The 22486-nt window shown below is 37.5% G+C and overlaps 2 protein-coding genes and 1 pseudogene across 4 annotated transcripts; all 3 read right to left on the bottom strand.

The window, feature by feature from the left end:
* Window positions 1-2012: 2012 nt before the first annotated feature.
* LOC137027893 (zinc finger protein 502-like) lies at window positions 2013-10980 on the bottom strand. 2 transcript variants are annotated; one of them, XM_067396498.1, is made up of 2 exons: window positions 10919-10980; window positions 2013-3561 (listed from the first exon to the last, which is right to left on the bottom strand). In XM_067396498.1, exon 2 carries the CDS (start codon window positions 3554-3556, stop codon window positions 2585-2587), a length of 972 nt encoding a protein of 323 aa, XP_067252599.1. In that variant the 5' UTR covers window positions 3557-3561; window positions 10919-10980; the 3' UTR covers window positions 2013-2584. The 2 variants fall into 2 exon arrangements, with proteins under 2 accessions (XP_067252599.1, XP_067252598.1); XM_067396497.1 differs by lacking the exon at window positions 10919-10980 and adding an exon at window positions 7914-8016.
* LOC137027889 (zinc finger protein 135-like) lies at window positions 9925-14157 on the bottom strand (annotated as a pseudogene).
* A 2799-nt stretch (window positions 14158-16956) lies between these two features.
* Window positions 16957-21522, bottom strand: LOC137027890 (gastrula zinc finger protein XlCGF57.1-like). Of its 2 annotated transcripts, none has more exons than XM_067396486.1 (2): window positions 21189-21522; window positions 16957-18182 (listed from the first exon to the last, which is right to left on the bottom strand). In XM_067396486.1, the coding sequence occupies exons 1-2, from the start codon at window positions 21241-21243 to the stop codon at window positions 17047-17049; spliced, it is 1191 nt and encodes a 396-aa protein (XP_067252587.1). In that variant the 5' UTR covers window positions 21244-21522; the 3' UTR covers window positions 16957-17046. The 2 variants fall into 2 exon arrangements, with proteins under 2 accessions (XP_067252587.1, XP_067252588.1); XM_067396487.1 differs by lacking the exon at window positions 21189-21522 and adding an exon at window positions 19307-20149.
* Between the last annotated feature and the right edge of the window lie 964 nt (window positions 21523-22486).

Raw genomic sequence — 22486 nt, 5'->3', positions numbered from 1 at the left:
TCCAATAATTTTTTCTTGTTATTTTATTAGACACAAATCAACCACTTATGACTTGTCAATCTCATTTCCTCCGGCCCTGCATATGAGGAACAAGGCTCTGCTAGGACTGAATGGGAGACAGGTTTGTATTGCAAGTATAGGAGACGGTCTTTGGGATCCCTAAAGCCTGGGTACCTGACCGGGAGATGACCATATTTGTTTTTCTATATGTATCACATTCGTATACCATGTATACCATATATGATGTATTCTCTCTCTCATTGGTTAAATCCATACTACACCCCTTGTACTCTTTCTATATAATCTCTGACCCTGCTAAATAAAAATGAGACTTTATATACTCTCCCTCAGCGCTGAGATTGTTCATTCAATTGCCAATTAAGAGGTCTGGGATGAGGCACTCCTTAGGAGCCATAATCTAACAACCATATTTAGGCTTGTTTTTCTATACCACATTCCTATATCATATATCTATATAATGTATATTCTCATTGGACAGTTGCTACACCACCCCTGAACATGTATAAAAGCCAGCCAAGTACAGAAGTAAAATTTAAGTAAGTTTTGTGAACATGGATTGGCTTCATTGTTCATGACTCTTTCCATGGGCCCATGCATTCAATGAGTGAACAGAACAAACTGAAAATGAGGCACTGGAAAAATAAATCTAAAATAAAATAATCTAACAAACACTTAGTCAAACTGCTATGTCTTTATTCCAGTGGCTCTTTTTCTGCTGATATGAACACAGAAAAACAATTACATGTAGGCCTATAACACATATGCTCTACTTTCCTTTACGAAAGAGAATTAAACTAAAAGTGATGCATATAGTAGGGGAAGTATAGTCAATCAAAGAAAATTTTATTTGAAAGAAAGCTGTTTACAATGACAAGAGCAGGAGTCAGATCAACTCTTGAAGGGAATAGAGATTACATATATGCCAACACACAACTCTTTGAGTTGATCTGAATCTCATATGATTTCAAAACACTGCTTTACGAATCTTTTGTTTCAAATCACTGGTTCGGATCACGTAAACAAAGCCTCGTTTACTGAAATCACGTGACTTTGGCACTCCGAACCACTGATTCTAAACAAAAGATTCGTAATAATAAAATACAAATGGTTCATAATCATAAAACACAAATGGCTGAAGGTCAAAATTGCAGTTTCAGTACAGCTCAAAGGGCTTTAAATGATCCCAGACGAGGTATAAGGGTCTTATCTAACATTAGTTATTTTCTTAAACCTGTATATGCTTTATAAACACAAATAATTGCCTTGCAAGAAGTTCCGCCTTCCATATTCTTCAAAAAGCTTTTGCTGTATTAACGGAAAAAACTGAACTGGTGTCGCGTTTGTTCCGTAAGTAGAATAGGGAAGGCATAGGACATACAGCGTAAGATTTTTGAAGAATACAGAACCACTTGCAAGGTGATCATTTGTTTATATAAAGCATATACATTTGTATTTTTTTAGAAAATGACCGATCATTTCTCTAGATAAGACCCTTATTCCTCACCTGATATCGTTTAAAGCCCTTAGAAGCTGCACTGAAACTGTCATTTTGACCTTCAACTGTTTGGATCCCATTAAAGTCCATTATAAGAAGAATAATCCTGGAATGTTTTCATCAAAAACCTTAACCATGAACATCTTGGATGACATGGGATGAGTAAATTGATTTGAAAATCCTTTAAGGTTGAACCACTGAACTCACATGAAGTGATTTAAATATGTCTTTAATACCTTTCTGGATCTTGAGAGGTTCAGTGACATTGCAATAGAGGCCTCACTGAGCCATCGGATTTCATCCATATCTTAATTTGTGTTCTGAAGATGAATGAAGGTCTTACGGGTGTAGAACGACATGAGGGTGAGAAATTAAAGACAGAATTTCCATTTTTGGGTGAACTAACCCTTTAATAGTAATGTAATCCTTGTTGCCACACTTTTGCATCTTTTGAGTGAATATCATGGTGCATACAGGCAAGTATGACACACACAGACATAGCATGACTGCTCTGTTTACTCACTTATGCATCGTAGACTTAACACCAGAACATTACGGGAAACACACGCAACAATGTGCATTATGGTAAATGTAGTTAAAAAAACAGCTTTAACAAAGCCAGAAAATTCTGTCAATGGAGATTGAAGAAGGGCATCCCTGACTTATGTGACCTCAGACAACTTTTAGATCACCAAACAGCATGACAGTTGCTTGAGAAAATAAGCCAAGTGACTTGCATGATTTCTAGCAGAAACGAGAGAAAAACAACTCGAACCATGCACACACTCTATTCTACATTTTAATCGCTCACTAAAATCACTCCATAATAAGAAATTTAAAGATAAATGGAACAAAAAAAACTTGATGATTTGAATAATATCACAAAAGTAAAATCCTATGCAAGAATACTGTTCATTTGGGAGGAGATACATCTTCAAGTTGATCTGTGTGGCAAGCAGGACCAGACCTGGACTTTTTTTTGTTTATGTTTTATTATGTGCAGCGGCTGTCCATTAGGGGCTGCCGTATTACTTTCATTTTGTGATTGTGTTGGATCTGCAGTTGAATTCAGACATGATTTCCTGATTTTAGACATTTGTTTTTTGTGTGACTGAGTAAGGTAGAGGAATAAGTGAAACTCTTGCCACATGCAGCGCAGTGATACGGCTTCACTCCAGTGTGAATCCACTCATGCGCTTTCAGACATGCTGACCATTTGAATCTCTTGTCACAGTGTGAACACTTGTAAGGTTTTGCTCCAGTGTGAATGCTCTCATGTGCATTTACAGATACTAAATATCTGAATCTCTTGTCACAGTGTGAACACTTGTAGGGTTTTTCTCCAGTGTGAATTCTCTGATGCTGTTTCACTTCCCTATCTGTAAAAAAGGTCTTCCCACAATCAAAGCACACATGATTCTTCACACCGCTGTGTCTTTTCTGGTGTATTTCTAAGGTACTCAGCTGACTGAAAGTCTTTCCACACAAAGAACACAAGTGAGGCTTCTCTTTTGTGTGAACTTTCAGGTGCCTCTTCAGGTGTTCTGTCGTAAGAAATTTTTTACCACACTGATCACAGTTAAATGGTCTTTCTCCAGAATGAGAACGTAGATGTGATTTAAGAGTGCTTGACTGTCTGAAACTCTTCCCGCACTGATCACATGTGTACGGCTTCTCTCCAGTGTGGATCCTCATGTGTACATTAAGATTTCTTTTCTGTGTAAAACTCTTCCCACACTGATCACATGTGTGCAGATTCATTCCAGTGTGAAACCTTGTGTGTTCATTAAGGGTTCTTTTTTTAGAGAAACTCTTCCCACACTGATCACATGTGTGTGGTTTTTCTCCAGTGTGGATTTTCATGTGTCTCTTCAGGATTCCAGTTTTTGTGAATCTCTTCCCGCACTGAAGGCAGGTGAAAGATTTTTTCAATAAATTACTTTCAGTCTGTGAGCAACTGGGAGGAGATATTTCACCAGTTGTGACATGATGTTTCTCCTTTGCTTCTCTTATTTCACCAATCTTCTTGTTGTCTTCCATCAAGTCTAAAATGAAAGAAAGGTTTAAGTAAGCTATAAGTAGTACCTTATTGCTTTCATAAAATGGTTGCCACACAATACAAATATTAAAGCCAGAAATATGTGTCAATGCGACTTTCATGAAGTAAACTTTTTTAAAAGCCTTCCTTCTTTACTTTTTCCGCCAGAAAAATAGTCCCTGTACAGAGAACAGCAAAAGAAGTTACATTATTACGCCATTAGTTGGCGACAAAGGTAAGGGAGTTGTGTGGTGATACACAGAACCGTTGGGTGAAGCAGTCATAGCTGCAATTTTTTTTCTTAAGGTGTGCCTTTATCCTTGTTGTACCCTATAATAAAAGACAGAGTACAATTCATCGAAATCCATAACATGTCACATGTAATCGAATAGTGTTTCAAGCGTGGAAAGCCATCAATAATATAGCTTGTAATCAATGTCATGTAGTCTTGCGTAGCCAGACCTTCAGACTGATGGCAGAAGGTCTAGGGCACATTGAAGCTCAAACCGGTGCGCAACGTTTTGCTACTGTTTCCGGGTTTAACAGAATGTTACCTGGAAATGGTTTGCAACGGTGTACAACGGGGTTTGAGATATGTTTTCTCTTGTTTGGTGGGTGAGTCAAAAATGTCAGCCCAATCAGCATCAACATGTAGATAAACCATGCGGTATTAAAGAGACAGCTCGCACAATAGGTCCAAGTAAAGTCATTCACAAATGTGTCCGCTGCAGCTTGGTATACGTAACAAGTGAAGATATTAGATGAAATGTTTATCGTAAGAGTTTTATAGTAAAAATATATCAAATCAGTTCTTCAAAAATAACACAAAGAATGGCCTTCTCAGCTGCCATAGTTGCAACACTTGGATCATCAGAACAGGGTGTTCAATGCACCACCATTTCCGTTTAATATCCGTTTTGCAATGTTTTGTTGGGGCTGAACGCAGCCCTGAACTCTATTGCATCTTTCATTGGCCAAGGACCTCCCAAGAGGATGTTTGACTGACATGTAACGCAACCAATCACAGTTCGTTTTGTTCCACGTCCTGTTTAGGGGCGTGAAAATGTAAAGTTGATTCATTCAAATTATTAATTCAAGAACGTTGTGCAAGTTTAATACAACAATGGAGCCGCGAACTTCACATACATTTGAAAATCCAGCGTTTGGTTGATCGTGATAAGCGCTCGGTAAACACACGGTGTTCTTCTTCCACAAGGGGGTTTAGTGTCACAGCATTTGTTTCCAAGCGGACCGTTAAAGAACGCAACACAAGCGTCTCCCGGACATCCTGTATAATTCAACCAACCAGATGACTTTGCAGCAAAGCCACTGGAAGGCAAGCATGCAATGTTTAGCCAAAAAAGCATAACGCTAATATTACATTTAGTCATTTAGCAGACGCTTTTATCCAAAGCGACTTACAAATGAGAGTAGTAGAATCAATTAAATCAACATGAGAACAACAGTGTATAAGTGCTGAGTGAAGTCACAGTTATGTCAGTAAAGTGCTCATAGCGAATTTTTTTTTTTTTTCTTTTAAATAAATAAATACACAGATAGGAGAAGAATATTAGTCAAGGTAAGTGCTACTACTACTGGGTCAAGTGCTGACGAAAAAGATACGTCTTTAGCATTTTTTTGAAAATGGCTAGAGACTCGGCTGCTCGGATAGAGCGTGGTAGGTCATTCCACCAGCCAGGAACAGTCCCGGAGAAGGTCCGTGAGAGTGATTTTGTGCCCCTATGTGATGGCACCACAAGGCGCCGTTCACTTGCAGAACGCAGGTTTCTGGAGGGCGCGTAAGTCTGAAGTAGTGAGTTAAGGTATAGCGGTGCAGAGCCAGCTGTCGTTCTGTAAGCAAACATCAGAGCCTTGAATTGGATGCGAGCAGCTACTGGCAGCCAGTGCAGACTGATGAAGAGAGGAGTGACGTGCGCTCTCTTCGGTTCGTTGAAGACCAGTCTTGCTGCAGCATTTTGGATCAGTTGTAGAGGCTTGATAGTGCATGCTGGAAGGCCAGCCAAGAGAGCATTACAGTAGTCCAGTCTGGATAGAACAAGAGCTTGGACAAGAATTTGTGTGGAATGTTCAGATAGGAAGGGTCTAATCTTCCTGATGTTGTACAAGGCAAATCTGCAGGACCGGGTCGTTGCTGCAACATGATCTGTGAAGGGTTAGACAGCATCCATCACCACTCCAAGGTTTCTGGCTGTCCTGGAAGGAGTGATGGTTGAAGACCCAAGTTGAACTGAAAGGTTGTGATGAAGTGTTGGGTTTGCACCGATCACAAGCAGTTCCGTTTTTGCAAGGTTGAGTTGGAGGTGGTGGTCCTTCATCCAGGCAGAAATGGCTGTCAGGCAGGCTGTGATGCGACCAGCAACCGTCGGATCATCTGGTTGGAATGAGAGGTAGAGTTGTGTGTCATCAGCATAACAGTGATGGGAGAAACCATGATCCTGAATGACCGATCCTAGTGATGACATGTAGATGGAGAAGAGAAGTGGACCAAGCACAGAGCCCTGAGGTACCCCAGTAGCAAGATGATGTGACTTGGACACCTCACCTCTCCAAGATACCCTGAAGGACCTACCTGAGAGGTAAGACTCGAACCACTGGAGCGCGGTTCCCGTGATGCCCTTCGACATGAGTGTAGACAGGAGGATCTGGTGGTTCACTGTGTCCAAAGGCAGCAGACAGGTCCAGCAAGATGAGTACTGATGATTTTGAAGATGCTCGTGCCAGTCTCAGGGCTTCAGTGACTGAGAGCAGGGCAGTCTCAGTAGAGTGGCCACTCTTGAAACCAGACTGGTGGTTGTCAAGGAGGTTGTTCTGTGAGAGATAAGTAGACAGTTGGTTGAATACAACTCTCTCAAGTGTCTTAGCAATGAAAGGAAGAAGGGATACTGGTCTGTAGTTTTCTAAAAGAGCTGGATTCAGAGTGGGTTTCTTAAGCAGTGGGGTAATCCTAGCCTGCTTAAAAGCTGTGGGAAATGTTCCAGTGTGAAGGGAGGAATTGATAATGTGAGTGAGTGCAGGTAGAATTGAGGAGGAGATGGCCTGAAGAAGAGGAGTGGGGATAGGGTCTAGCGGACAGGTAGTAGGGTGATTGGAAAGAATGAGTTTGGAAACATCTGCCTCAGAAAGCATGGAGAAGGAGGGGGAGAATTTGTGTGTTTTCAATTAAGATGTTCTTGTCAGTGTGTGGTGTGGAGAATTGGCCGCTGATGGTTGTTATTTTATGTGTGAAGAAAGTGGCAAAGTCATCAGCTGTAAGAACTGATGTGGGAGGGAGGGGAGGAGGGCAAGAAGAGAAGAGAAGGTTTTGAAAAGTGTTCGGGAGTCATTTGAGTTGTTAATTTTAGTGTGATAGTAGGAGGTTTTAGCATTGGTGACATTAGTAGAGAAAGAAGAAAGGAGTGACTGATATAAGCTAAGGTCAGTAGGATTTTTAGATTTGCGCCACTTCCTCTCTGCAGCCCTGAGTCTAGACCGATGCTCACAGAGAACATCAGAGAGCCAGGGGGCAGAGGGGGTGGCGCGGGCTGGTCTGGTTAAGAGGGGGCAGAAATCATCTAAGCAGGATGATAGAGTGGTGCAGAGAGTGTCAGTAGCAGTGTTAGTGTCCATTGATGAGAATTGGTTAGCGGGAGGAAGTGTGGATGAGACCGAAGAGGATAGATGAGATGGTGAGAGGGAGCGTAGGTTTCGGCGAAAAGTGACGTGTGGTGGGGTGTGTGATGAGTTGGGGGTCAGGTTGAGTGTGAAAGTAATGAGAAAGTGGTCTGAGGTGTGTAGTGGAGTAACCAGTGTATTTATTATAATATTAACGCTCCGGCCTTAGACTGGCTGTGGGGGTATGCAGGGAAGGAGACTATTACACAATAGATTGAGAGGTGCTGCATGTGATTAAGTTATAGCCATTACGCTATAACTTCAGAGGTACAAGTATCTCTAGTAAGAGATACATACCCTCTCATCTCCCTCTCATCTCATCCCTTACCCTCTCATCTCCCTATAATAAAACAATCTGTTTGCAGTGCTGCTTTGCCATTAAAGTTTATCCTATTCATTATCAGTCCGCTAAAGTAAAACTCTGCCCTCTATTCAATATTCTGTTTCACTTGGAAATACGTCACAACACTGGAGAAAAGTAGTTTGCAACTTACGGTTCCGCAGACTTTAAAGTTTCAAATCAGTAGTTCAGATCGCGTATAAAACTGCCAAAGTCAAGTGAAACGGAACTATTGTATGCCTATAACAAATATGCTATACATTCATTCATGAAAGAGAGTAAATTAAACTAAAAGTGATGCATATTGTAGGGGAAGTACGGTCAATCAAAGAAAATTTACTGCTTACAATGTCAAGAGCAGGAGTCAGCTCAACTTGTCATGGCAAATTTGATGTCCCTGTGTCCCCTCAGTTCTGGTCTCGAAGAAAAAACTCACAGAGTCAAAGTTCCAGGTCTCAGAAGTATTTAACTTTATTGTCAAGCAACAAAGTGGGATGCCAGTTCCACATCTGAATCTCTCTTAGCTGGGGCACTGTTTATACATTTTTCTTATCTGTTACAGTGTGAGATCCACACCTAGTTATTTTCCATGATCTCATCTACGTGGGCTCTCCTCCCACACCTCCTTCCCATGTACTACCCAACCTTTCTACTAGTCATTTCACTAATATCATTGCAGGTGTTGCTTATGTAAAAGACAATTTTCTTAGTAAGGATGCCAAACTTCTACCTACTGTATCTTTTGACTTAATTTCTCATGGGCCTTCTGCCAATATGATGGTCAACCCTTTTCCCATGGGCCAAATGAAACATTGTATCAAATCAGTCAATACACCCCAGAGGCAAGAAGCCTTCATATGACGCACTTAAAAATGGTCTTATTCATTTCACAGCCACCTGTTGTCTGGTGGATAATTACCAACAAAATATGCTCAGTGCCCAAGACCCTTACAGTTACAAAGACCAAGACGCCTCACAACACTTCTAGCTTTTATAGTAAGCAAACTAATTCTACACTTGTTTTCTAGAGAATGGATAAAATACCCCATCAAACTCTTGAAGAGATTACATATATGCCAACACATGAGTTTGAGTTAATCTGTATCTAACACTTGAAACTGCATGATAAACTCTGTTCACTGTAACAAGTTCAGATGATGTTTCATTGTCCTTTCACTTGCTGTAGATGGTTAGGGCAGATTAAAATAGAAGATATTTTATTTTAAGATATTTTAGAAGATATTTTTAACAGCTCACACTGTTAGACCTTGCCAGGCATTTTTACATTAAAATATTGGCAACACTGTTGCCAGTAATTTACTTTTGGTTGTACAGTTATTTACTGTAATCTGCAGTATGTTACTGTAAAGATACCATGCACAAAATTCATGTTACCTCATTTCATTAGCAGAAACCAACTGTCTCAAATTGTCCGAATGTCATATAAATTTACACACTAATATTTATTATATGCTAATAAAGTGAGAATATTATTACTTTGAACTTATTTTTTTTAGAGTTCATTAAGAACATTTAAAATGAAGAGAATTTCGCTGCATCAGTGACTATACAGTCACCATCTGTTAAATAAAACAACAAGCAGCACATCACCAATGTCTCTTGATCTTCTCCTGAACCAAAGCACCGGCTCTACTCTTCAGCACAATGGTGACCCACAAAACTTAATTTTGCCAGTACATAACTGGCAATAGTGTTAATATTTAGGTGATGATTAAGCATTAATGATGAACACCTGCTGTTAACAAGCACCACTGAAAAGAGGAACAAGAACGGAAAAAATATGAGCAGAAACTACAACTACAAGCAGTACTACAACTGTCATCCAGCCATTACACATTATCACACTTATTACTGACCATACAATATCTTATTGAGAATTAACAGAAGTTTAGATGTTGATATTTTACTGAAAATGTTTGGTTTGATGTCACCATTGAGGAGAACGGTGTTTGCTTTAGTTGAGCTCTTGGCCCATGACTTTGTGCAGCATATACACCAACGTGCAGCAGAAACACATGGCGCTCAGAAAGAGAAAATAACAAATATTAAAAATAACTTAAGAAAAATAAATCAACAAAACATCTGAATGTACATCACAGAGGGGCTTTGAATCACAATCATACAAATATATCATGTGAATTCAACGGTTACATGAAATACGGCCCTAATTGAATCACCGCAAAACTTTCTGCGACCTACGGCTGACAGAAACATATTGTTGGGCCAGATCTGGCCCAAATCTGGTCCACATGTGATCCACGTACCAGATGTGGGCCAGATCTGGGACAGTATGTTGCTGTCTGAGACCGCTTTGACCTCACATGCAGACTGGGAAGCAGCAAAGTGCGCCAATTCCCCCAAGTCAGCATGGTGGCAGGAGACCTCAATTTTGGTGATGGCAAGTGGAATTACAAAATAATTTACTAAAATGCACCCCTGCTACATTTCATTAAGCGCAATGTTTTATTGGGTCACATTTGGTCAGGACAGTATCACATTTGAATGTGCTGGATCTGAAGGTGAACTTACAATGATTTCAAACATTTGTTTTTGTATGACTGAGTAAAGAAGATAAATGAGTGAAAGTCTTCCCACATGGAGGGCAGTGTTACGGCTTCTCTCCAGTGTGGATTCGCTTGTGTTTTTTAAGGTTTCCTGACTGACTGAAACTCTTGTCACAATGTGAACACTTGTAAGGTTTCTCTCCAGTGTGGATTCGCTTGTGTTTTTCCAGGTTTCCTGACTGCCTGAAACTCTTGTCACAGTGTTCACACTTGTAAGGATTCTCTCCAGTGTGGATCCTCTCATGTATTTTCAGATATTCTGACCATTTGAAACTCTTGTCACAGTATGAACACTTATAAGGTTTTTCTCCAGTGTGCATCCTCTCATGTATTTTCAGATGTCCAGACTGACTGAATCTCTTGTCGCAGTGTGAACACTTGTGAGGTTTTTCTCCAGTGTGGATCCTCTTGTGTGTTTTCAGAGAACTTAATCGACTGAACCTCTTGTCACAGTGTGAACACTTGTGAGGTTTTTCTCCAGTGTGGGTCCTCTGATGCCGTTTCACTTCAGCATCTGTAAAAAAGCTCTTCCCACAACCAAAACACACATGATTCTTCTCACCGCTGTGTCTTTTCTGGTGTACTTTTAAGTTGCGCAGCAGACTAAAACTATTTCCACAGAAAGAACACATGTAAGGCTTCTCCTGTGTATGAATATTCATGTGGTCCTTCAGTGTACGTGCCCTAAAAAATGTTTTACCGCACACATCACAGGTAAATGGTTTTTCTCCAGAATGAGAATGCACATGTAAATTAAAAGCACTTACACGTGTGAAACTCTTCCCGCACTGATCACATGTGTGCGGCTTCTCTCCAGTGTGGATTGTCATGTGTTCATTAAGGGCTCTTCTTTTTGCGAAACTCTTCCCACACTGATCACATGTGTACGGCTTCTCTCCAGTGTGGATTGTCTTGTGTTCATTAAGAACTTTTCTTTTTGCGAAACTCTTCCCGCACTGATCACATGTGTGTGGCTTCTCTCCAGTGTGGACTGTCATGTGTTGATTAAGGGCTCTTCTTTCTGTGAAACTTTTCCCACACTGAAGGCAGGTGAAAGATTTTTTCAATAAATTGTTTTCAGTCTGTGAGTTACCTAAATATTTTTCACCAGTTTTGACATGATGATGTTTCTCCTTTGCTTCTCTCAGTTCTTCACTCTCCTTGTTGTCTTCCATTAGGTCTAAAATGAAAGAAAGGTTCAATTTTCAGTAAATCATAAAATGTAGAAAAAAGAGAAGGGAAAGGACATAAAAGTTACTTCAATATAATATCAGAACAAAGCCATTACCTATTTTTTACCTATTCTTTTTCAGATATTTTCTGAAATCTGAAATATATATGTGAAATAAATCTGATAACATGCCATTCAAGGTGAACATTAATTCAGTTATGATTTGGTTTACAAATAAACCAGTAGAAATTTGGCAATACATTTTTTATATTACCTTCAAGGCTACACTCACAAAACCTTGCAGTGTTGCTTTGCCACATTTATCCTAGTATTTAAAGCCTTGCTTTACGAAAGTGAATTAAAATGGTTGCCGTACACTGTTCTGACGGGCAGATTTCTATACAGACAGACAGAGATTTGTACACATTCAAATCATGTGATATTGGTTTTACTATATTTTGTTTGGGAATGCAATGTTTCCCCCTTGATGAGATCAGTATGTTCATGGAAGACCAGGAGTGAAATCTGAAGTTCAGTTGATCAGCTGACAGAGAGTTTACTGAAGACAAAGTTTGTAAATGTTATTTAAAGGGTTAGTTCACTCAAAAATGAAAATGTTGTCATTAATTACTCAACCTTGTGTCGTTCCTCACCCGTAAGACCTTTGTTCATCTTCTGAACACAAAGACCCGCCCCCTTGTTACTGTTGCAATGTTGGTCAAGCCCGACAGACAAGACAGAAGCAGGTTACTTTTGATATGAAACAAAGGCTCAAATTTTAAATATTGTAATTTTTGAAGAAGTTTAAACAATAAAATGTCGTGACAGATTGCTGTAGTGCCTCAGTTCAAGTGGCTTGTGAAACGATCATCTCTTCCTACTATTTAATTTATAACATCAAATAAACATGAGCATGAACATCAGAAGGAATGTTGTTTCAACCGGGAAAATATGTTATTACACACCATTTTTCAAGTTCAAGTTCACTGACGTCAATCCACTAACTCCCCTAAATGCTTTGTCAGACATAACGGCGGATTCAGTGTTATGACTGGTTAGATCACCTGTCAATCAAACTCACAGCGAAGGGTCGATAGACAGCAATTTAACCACCAATTTCAATGTCCAGAAAGGTACGAAAGACATTGTTAAAACAGTCGACATGACTGCAGTGGTGCAATGGAGAGACACATTTGTTGAGTTATTTTGTTTTTGTTTATTTTTGCGCACAAAATATTCTCCTCGCTTCGTAACATTAAAGTTGAATCACTTTAGTCACATTGACTATTTTAACAATGTTTTTACTACTTTTCTGGGCCATGAATGTGGTCATTTTGTTGAGAAAAAAAAAACCTCTTGAATTTCATCAAAAAGACTGTAATTTGTGTTCTGAAGGTGAACGAAGATCTTACAGGTTTGGAACGACATGAGGGTGAGTAATTAATGACAGAAATTTTATTTTTGGATTAACTAATCTTTTAAGGTGTTTTCACACTTGATTTCTCTTTAAAAGAACTGAACTCAGACTCCTTTACATGGACCAAGAGGTGAACCAAGGGAAAAGGACCCAGATCTCTTTATGTTCACACTGTCCTTGTCCCTGAAAGACAACTCAGGGAGGTCTCAGACACTTGGTTAAAGTTGGTTTTATATTCGCACATTCGGACATCCGTATTCAATAGCCTTGTTAATCACACTACATTGGACATTCACAAGTAAATATGCCATTAAAACAATACTTGCCTATTTTGATCGACTGTGAAAAATGTTGTAAGTTGACAATCATTGGTTGTCAATATCATGTTGCTGCTTAAAATTCGCAAATATTAATTTATTGCACATTTATTGGAAAGTCTGAATTTATCAGAAGTCCGAATGTGCGAATATAAAACCAACTTTACCCAAGTGTCTCAGATCTCTTTGTGTTCATACTGTTGTTGTTTTTTTGGATCTAGTCCAGTTAAGTGTTTAATGGCTGACCTTATGGCCTTCAAAATTTTATTCCATTCACTTACAATGTATATGCCTAACCAAGGTATTTGTTTGTAAAAATTATTATTATTATTTCTAGTAAGTAAAACAACATTGCTACAAATGTTGTTGAATGAGCTTAACTCCAAGCCTAACTCTAATCTTTTGCACAAAAAACAATTTTTATTGCAATACTACATCCATATTCTTGCACTATATCCCACATTCACCTCTGTAAATAACATTTATTGTGAATTGTTTTCCTTGAATCATGTTTTTTTTTTATTGCAGAAGACAATGATAACATCAGCATATTTAAAAACAAACAAAACAAATACAAATACAATAATGTAAATTAAATAAACTGCTTTAAATATTCAGGTAAAGTAGGTACACCAAAAATCAGCATTAAGAATAATAATACAGTAAGAATAGTAATACACATACACGATTTCTTTCATTCACTTAAGACAAAAGGAACTGTTTATGTGAACCTTGTTTGTTTTAAACACTTTAAACGCAATTAGGCACTAAAGATATTTAATTAAGTACATGCGCTGTGACAGCTGGCTTTCACTAATCAGATAATTATTGATAAAACGACTTCAGATAATTCAAGTCAGCAAATATTATGAAAAAGACGATAAAACTGCACTATAATCAGGGATTAAACTGGGACGGACGCCAGAAAAGACGCTCAAATAGCGCTGAATCAAATGAAAACTAGACAGTTAAGGACCGCTAAAAGTGTTGCTTATACAATTATTTTCATGACTGTGTAATTATACAAAGCGCTGTGATTACCTCAGAGAACTTCGTTGACTGAAGTGAGAGAACGCGCGTAGCGGTGACGTCATCACTGCGAGGCGAAAATTACGGTCGCTTAAACTCAAGATTTCCGTTGTCAAAATAAAAGTCACATCCACTAATATGGCAAACTCTACACTTTTTATAATCTGTGTATAATCTTTTATATTTATTTCATCTATATGTTATAATACAATTGTTGTAATATATTTTTAGAATAGCTAAAATTAATAAATATATATATTGAGTCAAAAGTCTATAATATATAATTATAATATAATTATAATGAGATATCCTTCAAGCAGTCAGTCACACCAGGATTGAAGTTGTGGCAATGACAACATTTATTTTCCTAATAAAAACACGGAAATCATGATGTACTTATGTAATCAGTGGCAGTAAGAGTACAATTACTTGGACATTTATATATATATATATATATATATATATATATATATATATATATATATATATATATATTTTTTTTTTTTTTTTTTTTTTTTTTGTACATAAATGTGATCCTGATCCCCCATGCACAAGGCAATGGTGACACCAGCTTAGAAGTACAATTTTTTTTTTTTTTCTGCTATATGAAAATGAATATTTACATGTAGGCCTATAAAAATGCTCTACTTTCCTTCAGAAACTAAATGAACTGAGAGAGTCTAAGAAAAAAAAAACAGTCACTATGCCCATAATGAGGCAGAAAGAATAAATATGTTTGTATTGAACATTTATGAAGCAAGTGATTTTATGTGAAAATAAATCATAAAATATGATTTTTAAAATTATTTTTAAAAGTAAAGGTTCTAAAAGTGTCAAAGGTGATCTTATAATAGCTTAATATATATTTACAGTAGAAACATACAATAGAGACCCGAGTGGTCACAAGGAGAACCACACTAGGCATCCAAAGTTGTTCCAAAATAAGTTTAATACTTTAAAGGCAAGGAAGTCAACACGATCTATAGAACGGTGGACAGGAGCAAAAATAAAAACAAAGGTTACAAAGACAATCTAAAAAATCTAACACTGTTGAGGTATTAAATCTAGCACCAACTTTTCTCACTAACTGTTGGAGACCGAAGTTTCTCATACTTACGCAGCAATAACAATCTTTGCATTAAGCTCAAAAATCCACTTTCTCATTTCTGAATAATACACTTAAATACAAAAATATTCCCCCTTTAGTTTATTGGAACATACCATTTTCTGTAAAACTAACTCTTGTCTCTTTTGACAATACAATTCAGCAAGTTCCTATGATAGTTTAAGGCAAGAGTTTAAAAACAGTCAATAAATACAACATACAGACAAAAGAAACACAGTTATTTTAATTTGCACAACTCATATTTCTTAAATGAGTTTAAAGGAGCATTCCCCTCTTCCCAGGTGTGCACTTCCCTAGAGGTTAGGCCCACTTCTCTAACAACAGGAAATAAAAAAGTAAAACGCAGCATGAACAATTACAAAGAATATGCATGATCTAAAGAACAACAAGGACACAGTTTTAAGGGATGGAGAAGCAACACTGGGCTGGCTCTCCATCACAAAACAAAAAATTATATTTTATTATATATTTAATATTTTTTTAAATATGATGGTATCATTATAAATATACTGATTATCTCCAGGTGGACATCCAACTTAATATATGATATATTTTCCATCTGAATCTAACCTTGTCATGTTAATTAATGGAAAAATCTGATTATGTTGTGCCTTTTACCCCAAATACCATACTTATTTATTCATACATACTTACATATTCCTCCATTATTGAACTGTTGCTTTAATTACTTTGAACAAAATTGAAAATCATTAATAAGACCTTTGCCTCAAAATATATTCAATAATTCTAGCGAGTCTCATTTGCCAATTAAATCTACAGCAATTTTTAAAACAAACATTAAACATAAAATTAAATGAGTACAGAATCAACTTTACGCTGCTGCCTGTGATCGCGTCAGGGATTAGCCAAATATCCACATGCTGCATGCAGAGTGAAAAGCAGATGTTTTGAAAAGTGTTGTGGCTTGGTTATGTGCCATCTAGTGGTTTGGAGGAAAATAAAATCAAATGTGCCCTATGTATAGTGGAAGTACAGTTAAGACTTGTAGACCAGGAGACAAGGATTTCAATCAATAATTTTATTTGAAAGAAACTTGTTTGCAACATCAATAGCACAGTTCATATAGGCTGCTTCTGCTTTACAGTCTCATTCAGCAATAAACAGGTAACAGTGATTTACATAAGAGTCCCAAGAGCACAGCACTCTAAATGGTTAACACATATGTCTAATTTGCGGCTGTCAGTGCAAATGTTTTTATGTTGTCTCCAGACATGTTCATATGTAAACAGCGCCAGCATATTTCGTCAACTAGATAGAAAGATCTGAAAAGCCCATACATTTATCCACCCATAGACCCTCCCCTCGAAGAAATCAGGACAGACGTGGTCGAAAGTCGACAAAAGAGACAACTTAAAACACCAGGTGTAAACAGGAACAACTTCTCTCTTCTTATTCATCATTCTAACATCTATTCTTAAACAGGGAAGAGACTAAAGAAGGCATCCCTGGCATGTGACCTTAGACTTAGTTCGCCTAACAGCATGACAGTTACTTGAGAATATGAGCCTACTGTATTGTGTGTAAGTGCAGAAAGGGATTTATATCATTTCTAGTAGGAACAAGAGAGTCAAAAACAACTCACACCATGCACACACCCTATTTTGCATTTGTTTTAATCACTCACTAAAATCACTCCATATAGCAGCAGCTCCCTCTCCCAGTTTGGGAACCACTGCCATAAAGGATCAGTACTCATTAATAAATGCTGATTAAGCAGGGATTAATAAGAAAGTGATGAGAAAGTGATGGAGCATAGGAATCCACCCCATTCACATTTATATATAAATCGAACAAAAAACAAGTAGATGAACTACTCACTTTGATTTAGGACATTTGTTTTTTGTATGATTGCGTAAAGAAGATAATTGACTGAAACTCTTCCCACACGGAGGGCAGTGATACGGCTTCACTTCACTGTGGTTCCTCTCATGTATTTTTAAATATTCTGACTGAACGAATCTCTTGTCACAGTGTGAACACTTGTAAGGTTTTTCTCCAGTGTGGATCCTCTCGTGTTTTTTCAGATGTCCTGTGCATGTGAATCTCTTGTCACAGTATGAACACTTGTAAGGTTTTTCTCCAGTGTGAATTCTCTGGTGCAGTTTCAGTTCAGCGTCTCTAACAAAAGTCTTCCCACAATCAAAGCACATGTGATCCTTCACACCATTGTGTCTTTTTTGGTGTAAATTTAGACTACCCATCTGACTAAAGCTCTTTCCACACAGAGAACATGTGTAAGGCTTCTCCTGTGTGTGAACTTTCATGTGGTCCTTCAGCGCATCTCCCCTAAAAAATGTTTTGCTGCACTTATCACAATAAAACGGTCTTTCTCCAGAATGAGAACGCAGATGTAATTTTAAACTGCATGCCTTTCTGTAACTTTTTCCACACTGATCACATATGTGCGGCTTTTCTCCAGTGTGGATCCTCATGTGTTCATTAAGGGATCCTTTTTGTGCAAAGCTCTTCCCACATTGATCACATGTGTACGGCTTCTCTCCAGTGTGCGTTTTCATGTGATCCTTAAGGGTTCCTTTGTGTGCAAAACTTTGTCCACATTGATCACATGTGTGCGGCTTCTTTCCAGTGTGGATTTTCATGTGGATTCTAAGGCCTCCTTGGTGTGCAAAGCTCTTCCCACACTGATCACATGTGTACGGCTTCTCTCCAGTGTGGATTTTCATGTGTTCCTTAAGGGTTCCTATTAATGTGAAACTCTTCCCGCACTGATCACATGTGTGTGGTTTCTTTCCTGTGTGGATTATCATGTGCCTCTTCAGGCTTCCTTTTACTGTGTAACTCTTCCCACACTGAGAGCAGGTGAAAGATTTTTTGGCTCTTCTTTTCAGTAAATTTGAACAACTCAAAGATTTTTCTCCAGTTTTGACATGATGATGTTTCTCCTCCGCTTCACTCAGTTCTTCACTCTCATCATTCTCTTCTATCAGGTCTAAAATAAAAGAAAGGTTTAATTTTCATTAAATCATAAAAATTAGAAACATTAAAAAGTGATATAAATTGTATATAATCATCATTATGCTCACTTAAGCTTGCAGTTTTGCTTTGTCAAGAAAGTTAATTGTTTTCATTTTAAGCCTTGCCTGTTTATGATACGGAAGTGAATTTAAAGGGTTAGTTCTGTCATTTATTACTCACCCTCATGTCATTCCACACCTGAAGTAATACCTTCATTAATCTTCGGAACACAAATTAAGATATTTTAGTTGAAATCCGATGGCTCTGTGAGACCTCCATAGCCAGCAATGACATTTCCTCTCTCAAGATCCATAAATGTACTAAAAACATATTTAAATCGGTTCATGCGAGTACAGTGGTTCAATATTAATATTATAAAGCAACGAGAATATTTTTGGTGCGGCAAAAAAAGCATAATAACGACTTTTTTAGTGATGGCCAATTTCAAAACACTGCTTCAGGAAGCATCGGAGCACAAATTAATCAGTGTGTCGAATCATCTGTTCGGAGCCCCAAAGTCATGTGATTTCAGAAGTTTGGCAGTTTGACTTGCGATCTGAATCATGATTCCATATACAGATATTTTATGCTCCGATGCTTCCTGAAGCAGTGTTTTGAGATCGGACATCACTATAAGTCGTTATTTATTTTTTATTTTTTTGGCGCTCCAAAAATATTCTCGTCAATTTATAATATTAATACTGAACCACTGTACTCACATGAACTGATTTAAATATGTTTTTAGTACATTAATGGATCTTGGGAGAGGAAATGTCATTGCTCCCTATGAAGGCCTCACGGAACCATCGGATTTCAACTAAAATATCTTAATTTGTGTTCAGAAGATTAATGAAGGTCTTACAGGTACGGCATGAGGGTGAGTAATAAATGACATTATTTTCATTTTTGGGTGAACTAACCCTTTAATTTCCTTCTCATACACTGTTTAGATGGAAAGCTTTCTATGCATACACACTCGAAGTCCACAATCTTTGTTGTTCTTTTATTTTCTTCAGTTGACAAAAAGTTTAACAAAGACTGAGTTACATTATAGTTAAGAAGTCAAGAGTCAAGAGCCCAACTAAAGCAAGCGCTTACCTCCATAACGGCTGGGTTGCCGTTGGGTTCAGATAGAGAGTGATTTGCACAGTAGGTGGAGTTTTCAAAACTTTTAGCGGGAGTTCTATACGTCTAGTCATTTGATTGTTGTTCCACCTTTCGGTCAGCAGCAAAATATGTATATGTCCCGTGCTAAGAGCGATAGCACTAGCTCTGCTAGTAAGAAGAAGAAAGAGAGTAGCTCTTGAAAGTGTCTGTCGTGTCTTCATGACCGCAAGACTACTAGGTGGGCCTATGTGTTAACCATTTACAGTCCTGTGCTCGTCGAAGATCTGTGGGGGGAAGGGGACTGCATATACAACAAAGTGGCTGGGATTTTGAGAAAATGTTCAACAAAAATCAATGGTAATGACATTGAATCAGGGTTATAATGTGACGTTGGTTCAACATCATGCTTGAAACACAACTACAACTGACTTAAAGCCACACAGCCTGAAATCAACTGAAGATAAAAGAAGACAATACATCTCTCAAGATCTCAGCAGAAGTTTTTTTTGAGAATTAACAGAGATTTAGATGTTGATGTTTTATTGAAAACGTTGGTCGCCATTATGGTGGTCAGTGTTTCCTTTAGTTGGGCAGTTTGACTCTTGGCTCTTTGTAACAGTTTACCAAAACACATTATTTGTTTCAAACAAAGTGGTTTGATTCACTAATATCACATACCATCAAGTTTCTGAGTATATTAACTGTTAATTTCATATGATTTCTGAGATATTGTGAAATCATATTATGATAACCTGGTATCCTGAAATGTTTTTATTAATTTTTTTGAGCACAGAGACATCAATAATCAGCATATGAATCTCAACAATGGTGACAATTAAGTTTTTTTTTTTTTTGTGACTTTAGTAGCTTGTTTTGTTTTTTTATTGTCACCGTTGTTGAGATTCATACGCTGATTCTTGATGTCTGTGTGAGTCTGCATGACATTGATAAAACATTTTCGGCATAATGATTTAATAAAATTGTTTATAGTATCACAGCACTGCAATAGTACTTTATTTAAATGAGGATATTTTACATTTATTTTATAGACTTTGTTTAACAGCTGTTGCAGTCATTTGACTGTTGTTGTTGTTGTTGTTTTTTTTAAGGTTTTGTTTTGCAGTGAACGTGTTTTATTGTAATAATTCAGGGAATACCCGTAAAAAAAGTGTAATGAAAATTTCTGTTAAAGTTTTTTGCACTTTATTTAAATTAGAATATTTTACTTTAATTTTAAGGTTTTTGTTTGGCAGCCATAGCTGACAGTCGCTGACCTTTTTTTTTTTACGATTTATTTTTTTACAGTGTATCTATTGTTCAAGGATATAAGCAAGGAATTCGGACACAGATAAGGAGCAGGAAGGGGGAGAAGTGGTATGCCCAAGCCAGTACTCTTCCACTTAACTGAGAAATGAGAGCAGGTTTTTATTCTCACTGTGATATATATCGTTATTGTGAAATAAAACGACTCATATTGTGTCATATCACCCACCCTACCTGTGAACTAACCTAATAATCAACACCAAAACTTTTTTAAACTGTAGTTTATTACGGATGATTACATTTATGTAAAGCTGATAGACTCTCTTGTCATTTCTTTATGTTCTCCACAACGTTAACAGTCAATTTATATGTCAATCAATGATTCTTAAATCACTATTTGTTGAAAACAAAAGAAAAAAATACTGAGCTCGAGTCTCCATTCTGTTCTCAGTTCATGGAAAGTGTCCCATATATTATTTGCTACTTTAACTGTTATTTCACATCTCTTATGACTGTTCCAACTATCCACTAATTCTGATGAATTGCATTAAGTTTTATAACCTTAATGTTCTTCAGCATTATTAATAAAGAATCAAGAATAAACACCAACCTCTTTGTTCTTCATTATTTTCATGGTCCATTTTGCAAGGTCCTGGATCACTCATGTTCTCATTAGCAGTGTTCCTAAATTGAGTATGCTAGTGAATGCCAGGGCCAGACTTGTTTCCACTGTCACTTCCATGGTTTTGATCGCGCCTCCTCTGGGCTTCCTCTGGGCCAGTGGTGAGGGATTTTTGACCAGCCGAATACCTTGGTCTAAAGCCGGCCAACTGGGGCTTGAGGAGTGGTTATGAGCTAAGGTGGAGCTTACCGGAGTCAAGAGCTCCAAAACTGCTACTCATTTCCCATGCTTTTATATCAGACTACAAGCTAACATTGTTGTGGAAAATGTCTTCTCCACAGATGTCTATTACACAATATGCGTGCATCTGGGTTCTTTCCCAGGGATTTTCCCACAATCATTTATCAGGTCTTCTGGTTTCGTTTCCTTAACTGGCATGTTGCCAACTAGTCTATTTTTTTTTAATCCCATTTATTAAGATAATATACATTCATTTGTCTCTTTCCAGCTCTAGAAAGTTCAATTGTTTCTAAACACATTATAAATGTTACAAATGATGTGCTGAAACACATTACAAAGACTGTGAACGTAGTATTGTAGAGACCATTCAATGCCACAAGACGAAGAGGTATTACACATTCACATTATCACATTAACATTAGCATAACATAAATTTCCTTGCTTTCAGAGCATTACATGTTTTCAGTGCTTTTTTGTTTTTGGCTTGTTCCGAAAGACTTACATATAATTTAGTCATTTATAAAATGTGAAAAATTTGGTTTACATTTGTTTACTCTTCTTCTTATGTATATGTTCGATGAGTATGTATGATTTCCACTGAACTACAGTTAAAAGTAACGTCACGCTCTTTGGAATCGCGTCAAGAACAATAGCAACTCTCTGGGGCGGTTTCACGGACAGGGTTTAAATTAAACCAGGATAGGCCTTAATCCAGATTGGTTAATCATGGTTTAAAAAATGGTTTATTTTAAATCAGGACTCCATAGTCCAGGTTTTAGTAATCTGTAACTAATCTGTGTTTCAGAAAGCCAAATTAGCATGAGAGAGGTTGCCTGTAAAGCATGGAATGAACCAAGAAAATCTTAAAATTGCATGGAACTGAGAAGCAAAGAAAAACAATGGCAACAGAAAAAGACTCCATTATAAAAAACTTAAACAAGAGACATTTATTTTAAAGCAAGCAAAATACATCAGCTGTGAAAAAAAGAAATGCCTCAAAATATGTTTGTAATTAATTCTACAAAGCACTATTATAGTGGTTGTTT

This window comes from Chanodichthys erythropterus, chromosome 10, assembly GCF_024489055.1.
Source record: "Chanodichthys erythropterus isolate Z2021 chromosome 10, ASM2448905v1, whole genome shotgun sequence".
Lineage (NCBI taxonomy): Eukaryota > Metazoa > Chordata > Actinopteri > Cypriniformes > Xenocyprididae > Chanodichthys > Chanodichthys erythropterus.
The sequence above is the reverse complement of the archived record's forward strand: the minus strand, read 5'-3'. Positions and strand labels throughout refer to the sequence as shown.